The sequence below is a fragment of the Macrotis lagotis genome, chromosome 1 (genome assembly GCF_037893015.1).
Source record: "Macrotis lagotis isolate mMagLag1 chromosome 1, bilby.v1.9.chrom.fasta, whole genome shotgun sequence".
In the NCBI taxonomy this organism is placed as follows: domain Eukaryota; kingdom Metazoa; phylum Chordata; class Mammalia; order Peramelemorphia; family Peramelidae; genus Macrotis; species Macrotis lagotis.
In genome coordinates, this window is record NC_133658.1 from 522,860,710 (window position 1) to 522,873,119 (window position 12,410).

Sequence of the window (12,410 nt, forward strand, 5' to 3'; positions counted from 1 at the left end):
CAAAAAATTAAAGATAATTATCTTTTAATCTTCGTTTAAATTCCACAATTCTTTCTCTGTATACAGATGTTATTCTCCATCATAAATGCCCTAAAATTGTCCCTGATTAATGTACTGATGAAATGAATAAGTCCATTATGTTTGATTATCACCCCATGTTGTTCTTAGTGTGTATAATATTCTTCTGGTTCTGTTCATTTCAGTTAGCATCAATTCATCAAGTCTTTCCAGGTTTTTCTGAAATCCCATCCCTCATGATTTCTTATAGAAAAATAATGTTCCATCATATGTGTATATATATATATACACAGAGAGAGAGAGAGAGAGAGAGAGAGAGAGAACAATTTGTTCAGCAATTCCCAAGTTGATGGGCATCCCCTCAATTTCCAATTCTTTGCCACTACAAAAAGATCTCTTAGTAAATTTCTTGAAATTGTTCTCTTCTATTCATTTTTTTTCTGAGACTGTAGTGGTTTTCTATGGCTAAAGCTATTTTATTTTTTTTCTTTGTTTTTGACTCATTTTTTTAATTGAATTTTTAATTGAACTCTGGATCTGGGTTATAGGGAATACTGTCTCAAGCTTATGGACCAGGGATCTGATTGCTGGCTTTCTGTACCAGGGCCTCTAGAGCTGGTGGCTTGCACATTTTGAAGGGGTGGGCCAGTCTGGTCATTCCTTTTGTGCCCTGTGTTCCAGTGCTGGCAATTTGCCTGCTGTGCTGGGTCTGGTGGTCTAACAGCTAGCCTGCAGAGCTTGTACCAAGGGGTTTTGTTTGCTGATTCATTCTGTGGCTAAGAACCCTGCTTGCTTGGCCTGTCCTGATCTGTGCTCTCCTTTTACTCAAGTAAGGCAGACTTTTGTTAAAATTCTAAGCTATCCTAGATGAAAAAATGTTTCATTCAATCTTTTTGAGAATTTTATCATTCCAAAATTCTTTTAGAGACTTGATTTGATATTGGGGAACCTGAGAAGAGCTTCTAAATCTTCCCTGTCTTCTCTCACTCAACTTGGTTATGTATCACTCCCCCTTATTCCCTGACTTCTTAGTATTTCTAGTAATACTCTATTACATCACTTGACATTAGAAGTAAGAAGATGTGGATTAAAAGTGATGGAAGAGAGGGACTCTAAATGCGAAATGATTTGCTCATTTTTGATCATTATATCACTATCACTAAGGACCACTCGCCACATGCATAGTAAATACTTAAGGAACACTTGTTGACTGCTTAAATGACCAGATCAATAAAATATTTGCAAGGAATGCAAAATTCTCAGAATAGTCCATCTTCACAAGGTGTTGGGAGCAAAAGATGTAGTATCACTGAATCAATGTACAGAAATTTAGAATTGAAAGGTGCCTTGAAGACTGAAAGATGCCTTGAAGACTAATTAGTTCAACATCCTTATTTTTCATAGGAGGAAATTAAGACCATTAAAAGTAAACATTTGGTACAGGATCTCAGGAAGAGTTATAATAGTTTGTACTAGATCCTAAATTTCCTGATCCCAATTTAATTATCTTTCCATTATACTACAACATTATCTGTGTGTAAAAGAGTCAATTGAGAAAGAATTAATTGAAACTGTTATTGTTGCCATCAGATGCTCCCCAAATAGTTTATTCACCAAAATATTTTTCAGTAGTTTCTTTCAGTGGCTGCATGTAGACTTTAATTGATAATTTGGGTAGCTTCTTTTACCTTAACTTAATGAACAATTGAAAAGTGTGAAGGAAAAAATGATTCCTGCCATCTCAAACCTTTTTTATTTCCTTTCTCTTCTTTCTCTTCTTCTTTCTTTCTTTCTTTCTTTCTTTCTTTCTTTCTTTCTTTCTTTCTTTCTTTCTTTCTCTTTCCTTCTTTCCTTCTTTCCTTCTCTTCTCCTTCTTCTACTATTTCTCCTTCTCCTTTTTTTTAGGTTTTTTTTTTGGCAAGGCAATGAAGTTAAGTGGCTTTGCCCAAAGTCACACAGCTAGGTAGTTATTAAGTGTCTAAGGCCGGATTTGAACTTCTTCTTCTTCTTCTTCTTCTTCTTCTTCTTCTTCTTCTTCTTCTTCTTCTTCTTCTTCTTCTTCTTCTTCTTCCTCTTTCTCCTCCTCCTCCTTCTTTCTTCTTCCTCCTTCTTCTTCATCTTCTTTTCTTCTTCTTCAATTAAAAAGACTATCTTTATATTCCTTATTTTCATTTCTGATTCTTCCCATTGGGACAAAAGAGGAATAACTTCTATTTTGTTTGGATTTTCCTTGAAAACCTAAAATATGGTAGTTTAAGACCTGTATGACCATTTAGCAGCCAACTTGTATTGCTGTAGTATATATGTTAATAATTATGAGGGATTATAAGGCAGACTAAAAAAATCAATTTAGCTTAGTGTGAGCAATATGATCCTTTAGTATAGCTTGTTTCTTTTTGGTGGATATCCATGTCCAAAATAAAATGTAAATTTGGTTATTTTTGTTTTAATAAATATTTTGGAAATTACCTGCGAATTTGATGAAAGCTATTTAGTTAGTATAGCATAGAAAATACATTATGGTAAAATAAACAGGAAAATGAGACCTAGTTACCTCACTAAACAGCTACCTTATTCACTTTATTTTCTTTATGTAGGCAGTTTTACAAAGTTATATATTGTGTTTAAAACATTTAGTAGCAAAGTATTAATTATAGTTATCCTTGGAGTCCAAATAATCATCTAAAAATTTAAATGAACACAAGTGTTCTGGTTCCAGCTTGTAAAAATGTTCATTTCCTTATGATGAAAGAGATGAAAGAGTTATGAATGAAAATGGGATCTTTCCATTATAACTTGGGCCTATGTTTCATTAGATATCTTGTTACTTATGAGAAATATAGCATTCAAAGAATCCAATTATGGACTAGGGGGAGGAAGACAGTTCTTCAGGGAATTTATCATAATCATAATCATAATCAAGGATCTATGGATTTTTCAAAAGTTGTTGAACTGACTTTCTGCCTTATATAAGATACTTAACCTCCTATATCAATGATTCTAGGTGAATAAATGGAATTAGCAAAGTAATATCAATTTATCATCATGATAACTAGAAAAATATAAAATTTTTGCACTAAGGATGAATTAAAATATGTGAGATGAAGTTTATAAGGATTAATAAGATACAGTAAACTTGAGGTTTTATTGGATTAAAGGAATGGAAATTTTCCGTGCTTATTAGGTTCTGTAGTATCTAAATAGTTTTAGAAAAGCTTAACTGACTACACTTACAGATAACTAAGGGAGATATTACAAATAGAAAGGAAAAGATAACTTTATTTTGTTAAATGAAGCAGATTGATCATTTTAGGAAAACAATTCTTATTAATGTGTTCTGTTTGATTATTTCTAGACAATAACAATGAGAGTGAATATTTCTATAATGTCTAAGAATCACAAAGTATCAAAAGGTTATTTAAAATGTTGTTTTACCTGGCAATTTTTAGAAAGGGCATGCTCCTTTTTTTTGAGCAGATCTCTTAGAATCAATGTTATATTTAAGATCCACAAGGGAAAACATACAACTTTGTGACTGGACCATTTTACCATTATTAACAAAAAGAAAACATTTAGACTGGTTTTATTTAGCAGAGCTAAACATAAACTAAGCTAAATCTGACTATTGATATCTATTAATAGTTCTCTGTTAGGAGCTGACTATCAACAGACATTCAAATACAACAATATCTATAGATGCAGTTTAATTAGAAATGGGTGAAAGGAAACTTCTGAGATTGAAGAGAAATAGATTATTAGCAAAATCTTTGAGATAGGCATTGCTCTTTGGTCTGGAAAGGGGTCATTTATGTTAATTGAAAATCCCAAACAGCTATGAATTCTGCCATCTAAAGTGCATTCTCCAGTTGAGCTTGTAGATAGTGACCCCAAAGATCTTGCATTTTTTTTATGTAGGACCTCACAGTGAATTATATCATATAAGTCAATCAATAATAACATTCTATGAGACTTCAAAATGTTCATGATGTACTAAGTACAAAATGTACTAAGAAAATATACGATGAAAGTGGTCTATATTAGTACTACTGAGTTGATTTTTTTTTACTTTTTTTTGCAAGGCAGATGGGGTTAAGTGACTTGCCCAAGGCCACACAGCTAGGTAATTATTAAGTGTCCGAGGTCAGATTTGAACTCAGGTACTCCTGACTCCAGGATCCGTGCTTTATGCACTGCTCAACCTAGCCGCCCCTGAGTTGTATTTTTAATGACAGGTTTATAATGACTTCTCAAGTGTTTAGCATATGAAACCGCATCACTGGAACAGTTAAAATGTTTCATCTATTTCATCTTACCTGTGTTTTGTTGTTGTTCAGTCAATTTTCAGTTCTGTCCAACTCTTTATAACTCCATTTGGAGATTTTTGGCAAAGATATTGGATTGGTTACCCTTTTTCTTTTCTAGATCATTTTATAGATGAGGAAACTGAGTTAACCAGAATTAAGTCACTTGCCCAGAGCCACACAGTTATTAAGTGTTTGATTCAAGATATAAACTCAGAAATTTACATTTCTCAGACTCTGGAGTGGACATTCTATACATTCTACCTTCTAGCTACTCTACCCACCTACTATCTATCCATCTATTTGATTGCTTGTTCATTCATTTGCTCATTATTTATTTAGTCATTCATTCACTTCTTTAATTAATTAATTAATCCATTCATTTGTTTCTTTTTTCAGTTCTTTATTTACTGATTTATTTATGTATGTATTTATTCACTTACTTAATTTTTTATCGGATCCAAAAAGAATTTTTAGGGCATTTGTCTAGAAGAGATGCTTTGGGTTTTCATATTTTTCCTCTTTCTAACAAGGCTCATGTCTCTGCTTTGTCCCTGAACTTATATATACAATGACATGCGATTCGGAGAATGATAGCTTTGTTTTAGATTTGATTCCCAGCTTCTAAAGGTTCTTCCTGGGACATTCTTACCCTAACTAGTTTAATGGCATAGTTTAATGACTTCAGGGACTCATATTACATTCCACAAATAGATCACCATATGTTCACTGAAGTCAAATCAACAAAATCCAAATTTTAAATGGGGCAAGCTGATGGTGAAACTAACTAGTTTTAAGAGTACTGTTCTTATGTATTTTTTAAACACATGCCTGGATCATTCCTTTATTACTAGAATGTAATATTTATAAATGATATAAATTTGTAGATATATAAATGTAATTTTAAATAGTGGGTTTTCATGAACTCACATTTCATATATTACAACTATATAACGACTGTAATTGGCAACAAGTTTAATCCAGAATTGAACTTCTTTTAAACATTTAAAATTGATCCAAGATTTTAGAATTAATGGAAGCAAATAGTGCTGTGACCACTAATTATGTTTATTAAGTATTTATTATTATAATATTTTTGGAATAAAATATTCTTAAACTCAAACTATTAGTTGAAAATTTTCACTTCTTTAGTTTTTAATCCAGCATTTTCATCATTTGTCATAAATATCAATGCTGCATCAGAAAGCATTTCTAATGTGTTGCAAAGATGTATTTAACACTCGCTGTAAGATTTATTTTTCAGTTTATGAAGAAAGTAGGCACTAGTTTCCATTTCCCTGTGGTCTAGGTAGTACACTATTCTTGCCAGGCATTCAAAAGTGAGTGAGACAAAAATTGTTACTGGACATTGAAATGAAAAGATACTGCCTCACTTATGGTCTCAGAAATGGCACCTTTATATATGCTTTGCACTCAGCCAAGAAAGTAACCAGAACTTTGAATAAACTGTGAACCTAAGAATTAGCAACAGAGGGGAAGCTAAGTGGCGAAGTGGATAGAGCACCAGCACAGGAGTCAGGCAGACCTGAATTCAAATCTGACCTCGTACATTTAATAATTACCTAGCTGTGTGACCTTGGGCAAGTCACTTAACCCTATTGCCTTGCAAAAAACACCAACAAAAATCCCAACAAAAAGCAGAATTACCACCAGAAAGTCATCTAATCCTATATCCTAGGACACTTTAACTACACACATCTAAACATGTGCATGTATATGTAAACACATATAGTTATGCACAATGTTTATACTTGTATATTTATATGTATATGTAAGTATATGTATATAATTTATGTATTTTTGTATGTATATATCCTATCTTGCTATTCTCTTTATTTTATAACATTTTTGATTTTAAATATACCCTCTCTTCCCTCCCCAACAAACCATCCCATGTACATTAATTTAAAAAGAAAATAAAAACTTAACTTGATAACTAGCACATTATCTATTTCTGACAATATATTCACTTCCAATTGGAACTTCTCATCTCTTATCTCATGTCAAGTTTGAACCACTTGACTTTTGGGTCCAGATAAGTCAGTTGCCTTTAATCAATCACAGCTAAGATTATATTTAAAGCCATGATTACAGGGAGTGTTACCTTGGCGCACTGCATGAACAAAAGCAATCAAATAAGATTTTGGCTTTAAGCACGATTACTGACAAGACTTAGGTAGGTATCAGTCATGTATTGTATGCATGTATTTATGTATGCATAAACATATGCATATTATGTTCATATATCTCTATATACACATGTGTATATGTATCTATTTGAAAAAGATCCAAAATAAGTGTCTCACATGATTATAGACTAGTTTCCCGAAAGTCAATATGAAACCCTAGCTACTTTTGACCAAAGTTTAAACCCCTGCCCTCTTCAAATCCACTTTTCCTAAACTATTCATTTGCTTCTTGTGTTACTGTCCATTTATACACAATTAAAAGACACAAATCAGAGAGCCTTTATTATTAGCTAGAGTTTAGCTTATATCAAATATAAGCAGTAATTAGAAACATTTCAGATAAATGAATAAATCATGAGGAATGCTTAACAAATGCAGGGGGAAGGATGGAAAGAAACTTATGGTTCAGTTGTTTCAGTACTGTCTGACTCTGTATGACCCTATTTTGAGATTTTCTTGTCGGAGATACTGGAATGGTTTGACATTCCGTTCTCAAGATTGTTTTTCTTTCTTTTTTTTATAGTTTGTTTTTTTTTTTGGTAAGCAAACAGGGTTAAGTGGCTTGCCCAAGGGTACACAGCTAGGTAATTATAAGTGTCTGAGACTGGATTTGAACCCAGGTACTCCTGAATCCAGGGCCGGTGCTTTATCCACTATGCCACCTTAGCCATCCCTCAAGATTGTTTGTCATATGAGAAGCTGAAACAGACCAAGTCAAATGATTACCCAGGGTCACACAACTCTATGTGTCTGAGACCAGATTTGTACTCAAAAAGATGAGTCTTCCTGACTCTAGACCTGATACAGCACTCTACCCACTAGCTGCCATCATAGTAGTAGTAGTAGTAGCAATAGTAGTAGTACTAGTAGTGGTAGTAGTAGTAGTAGTAGTAATATCTGTTGTTGTTGTAACTGTATTATCTATATATAATGCACACACTTGAATAAATGTTTTCCATGATTAGTTATATTTGTATGAGAGTTAAGTTGGCAGATTAAGAATCAAGACCTTGATTACAGTCCCAGTTTTAGGAAAAAATGTTACTTTACTTCTAATCATTGAAACTCATGAGTAGAGGGAATTTCTCCACTTGGGAGTTTCATATACTTATTAAAATCGCAAGTCCATTCCCAATCCTATATGTATATGCAGTATTTTTGTATGATTTTCATAAAGAAAAACAGCTTGATTATTATTTATATTTGTTTGATCTAGGTTGCATACTTTCTTTTTTTTTAATTTTAGACAATGGGGCTAAGTGGCTTGCCCAAGGCCACACAGCTAGGCAGTTAGTAAGTGTCTGTGGCCGGATTTGAATTCAGGGACTCCTGACTCCAGAACGTGTGCTCTATCCACTACGCCACCTAGCCACCCTCCACTGTGCCGCCTAGCCGCCCTAGGTTGCATACTTTTATGTGATAGATTGCTACTTTGTTAATCACGTCAATTTCATTAGAACAAATTTCACAATATCATAATTTTGTTGAAGTAACTTACCTGGGTGTGATATTAAAAATGAAACCAAGCAAAACTCTGCATAGCACTGATATACATGCTTTATTTTCTAGCCTATTTATGAGAAATAACCAACCAGAAAGAGTAGTTTTACTTAATTTATAGATTTAGTACTATAGAAGTTGTTACCAAGAGTATACTTTATAGAGTTAGACAAAATCATTACTAAATTCATTTGCCTAAAGAGTAATCTTGACCATGAAAATTGACACTTGAATTACTCTAATCTACATTGTCATGGGATTTTATGTAGGTAACATACTTAAAATGAAGATAACCTGATATAGAAACAGACAACAGACAGTTCTTGAGTCAGAAAGAGAAGTTCAAATCCCAGATCAGATGTTGGTTTGTGTGTCAAGTCACTTCAATTTTGTTCTTTTTTAATAAGTCATAGATCACTACCTTCGTGAAAGGTATTTGTGCAGTTTGACTTTGAGATAAAATACAAGAAAAAAGTCTTTTTCTTTTAAATATTTTCTTCTATAGGTATAACTGCTTATTTCATGAAATCTAGCATGTGAATTATATATTTATTTTATACCATGTTCTAATATTTGATTACCTTCAATTAAAAAAAGCATTTACTATTACATTTAAAATATTAATTTACTCACAAACTTTCAACTTGTAGCAAATGACATATTTCTATTATATACATATTTTTTTCAAATATATTTGGAATTAATTCTAAGCATATTTTTGTAAGAATTTTCATTCAAGACTATATGTTGTAATGCTACAATAGCATATAAAAGCCACTTTAGAAATCACAGTATAAAGTTCTTTTGCTTGAAGTTATATTAGATTTAAAAAGTGAGTCACATATATGCGTATATTTAAAATCATGCCTACTGGTAAGAGATACCTTTTTTGTTATTAATATCATATTATTTGTTTCTTTTGATCTGTATGTGTGTGTGTGTCTGCAACACATGTGCAGGTGAGATCATACTTATCATCATTCCTTCTAATAGAAGGAAGGGTGGTAGATCATCTAAGTTCAGTAGACTAGTGGTAGCAGACAAAATATAATGGGATACTCTATGAGTATCATCATATTGAGCCTCAGGGAGGAGAGCTTTCTTAAGTAAGGTTAAACTAGCTAACCTGGGAAAAATGGATCAGGTCAAAATTCTACACCAATGGGTAGTTTTCTTGTTAGAGTAACTACTGTAACTAAGGAGGGAGATTATATCCTTAAATAATTTAATTAAACAATAAACAAATGATCAGTAAAAGTATGAGGAAGAAATCTGTGGTAAAGGGAAGTTTAAGAAGTAGTTCTATTATTTTCTAACTCTGTTTGAGCATCTCAAAAATCCTAAAATCTCAAAAAATAGAAGTGAATTGAATATCTATTGCCCCTACATATAGACCACAAGCCCAGATATTAATTTTCTTAGCATTTTTAAAGATGGTAGGTGAAAAAAATACAGAAAGGAAAGAATTGCAGTCAGAACCCCAGAGTAGGAAAGCTATGTACAAAAAAGCAAATATGTTGTACCTAAACTTAAATTTGAAAGAAAATGAAGAAATTTCCTATTTCCTCAAATTCTAAAAGTGATGATATAAATAAAGATATCTAAAGGTTTAAAATTGTAAAATGTCTGGTTATCATACTATGTGGATGCAAGCTGCCAAGGCAAAGTCTTTCCATATGAATAAAAGTTCTACACCAGTTTTGATCATCCTTATTGGGAACCATTGAGTCAAACAAGTAGTTTCCCTGAAACAAATGATTTGAGGCATACTACTTGTAACTGGATTTCTGGGAATAAACCTTGTTCCTCTGTAGAAAAAAAAAAATTAAAATGACTTTTCCAACTCTACCAAGGACTATATTTTGAGACTGAATATTCCAAGTAGTGTACTGACACATACTTCAAGAAAAAAGAGACTGTGTAAATATAGACTGCAAGAAAGAGGCATTTTTTGAAACAAAAGAAGAGAAATATGAGATGTTTAAAACAGTGCAAGACTGACTAACTCCTCCAAATGAAGAAATTTTCTCAGTACCATGATAATTGAAATCAATGGTCTCTCACTCTAATGCATTTTATCTTCTAAAATATTATTTTAAAGAAGGACTCATTAAAATATTGCAATTAGTTTTCTAAAAATCAGAAAATATCACCAAACTTTCTACAAGGGATTCATCACAAGTGATTATTCAAAATTCATTCAAGCTCAACATATAGATGATATATAAATTATTTTCCATTTATTGCATGAATTGTGGTACAAAAAAAATCCTTAGAGAGGATGCTCTGTGATCTGTATTCTGCCTTTCTTTTTTATAATACAAATACGTATACACTTGCACAAGGTGTGTTCCCTGTCTGGCTTTCAGTTCCCTCATCCATAAAGTGAAAGTGATGGACAAGATGATGTCTGAAGTCCTCATCAACTTGAATATTCTAACTACCAGTTGGAAAAGCAACTTAGAAATGTATATAGGATATCGGATTTGGATTAAAAATACTCATGTTAGTAATAACCATTGCTTGCATTTACATTGTAGAATGTACAATGTGATATGGATGAGATAAGAGTCCTATAATTTCTAATTTTTTTTCCTTTTATACCAAATGAAGAAAATTTCTTAGTAACCTTCATGGTTAGTTTGATTGAAAAATATCTGGAAATATTTAAACACCATGCTTTGACCATGAGTAGAACTCAATAAATGTTAAATGAATGAGAGAATGAAAAACAGATTCAACAGAGATGTAGCATTTCTATTTCTGATTCACTATACAAATCCAGTCATAGAATGTGTTTCTTGGGTGGTGATTAGGATTTTAGGACTGGGGTGATATAACATGGGGGGAGGGAGGGAGAGAGAGAGAGAGAGAGAGAGAGAGAGAGAGAGAGAGAGACAGAGACAGAGACAGACACAGAGACAGAGAAATAGAAAAAGACAAAGATATAGGAGCAGACATAAACAGAGACAATACAACATTTATTTTCATAATAATTATCATTTATATAGCACTAAATATGTCAAACATATTAATCAATTCATAAATATCTCTGTTTCTCTGATTGGAGGAAAATGATGGAAGAATATTATAAAGCTGAAGTCACCTTCCTTTGATATTCAGGAAAATAGGAAACATTTTTAAAAAACTGAAATCCAGGAATGGGGGATGACTCATACTTCAGAGCTTAAGTGAACTTGTCATCATTAAAATGTACACTTGTACCACAAATGTGGATTTCAACCCCATTATGCCTTCTCATCTTGCATGGTTTTTGTCCAGGTTCTTCTGCCAATTTTGAAAAAAAGGAGTTAGCTAACATATTGGAGGGTTTTCTCTTGAACTTTTAATTTTATGTGTAGCCTACCCTAATACTTAGACTGTCTATCTGGTATTCCAGGGCTCTCTATATCATGCTTATTCATATCTAACCACTGAATCCAGATAGCCCGGAGGAGAAAGTGAGGTTGTAACTTACCATGGTTGCCCCTCACTCAGATCTAATTCATGTACTTATTGTAGCAACATCTCCCTCAATTTCTAGGTCTTCTTCAAGAACAAAGAACAAACATCAACATCTCCCTTACTGCATGACTGATCCACTTCTTACCAGTAATCAGCTTTCATGATTTTCTATTTTATGATATTTATTATATGTAAGCTGTTAACAATTTGGTGTCACTTGCTTATATTCTCCATTTATCTTTTACATGACCCTTTGAATGGATTTATCATAAACATATGCTGGTGGAATCCTTAGAAGAATAAAAAAGTGGGGAACATATTGTCCTGAATGTCTTAGAATCCTTGATGAGTTAAATCATCCAAACAGTATAAGGGATATAGAATAACTTGAAAACCAGAAGAAAACTTATAGGACATCAAGGTTCATCCTCTTATTGTACAAGAACACTTGAGTTTCATTGTTATTAAGTGACTTATCCAAGGTCACACACCTCCAATATGATTCAAAAGATAGAAAAGTCAGTGCTCATTCCACTGAATAGCTATAATGAATTTTTCTCATTTCACTTATCAGTTAGTTGCTTCCATTTAACTATAACTTGGTATGGCCTGTGGACTATTAATGTGCTTTATACTTTAGAGTTCCAGCTTGACATAATTCGCTTTCTTTTTCTTTTCTAGACTGGCAGATTGCCACACTGGCCTTACTCTTGGGTGGTGCTGCCATCATTCTCATTGCCTTCATGGTTGGTCTGATATCGATCTGCGTGGGATCTCGCAGACGGTTCTATAGACCAGTTGCCGTTATGCTTTTTGCAGCAGGTAAGTATATTCATGTTTCCCACATCTGTATTAAAATTCACGAGGTTCTCTATACATTCATTTTCTGTGCAGAAGTAGTACATCTATTTTGTAC

General features: G+C 32.8%; 1 protein-coding gene across 1 annotated transcript in view; it reads left to right on the forward strand.

The window, feature by feature from the left end:
* TMEM47 (transmembrane protein 47) overlaps nt 1-12,410 on the forward strand; it is a 50,618-nt gene that overhangs the window by 18,110 nt on the left and 20,098 nt on the right. Inside the window, exon 2 of the mRNA XM_074214200.1 lies at nt 12,176-12,316. Within this exon, the coding sequence (XP_074070301.1) occupies nt 12,176-12,316 (141 nt within the window). The remainder of the gene's footprint in view (nt 1-12,175; nt 12,317-12,410) is intronic.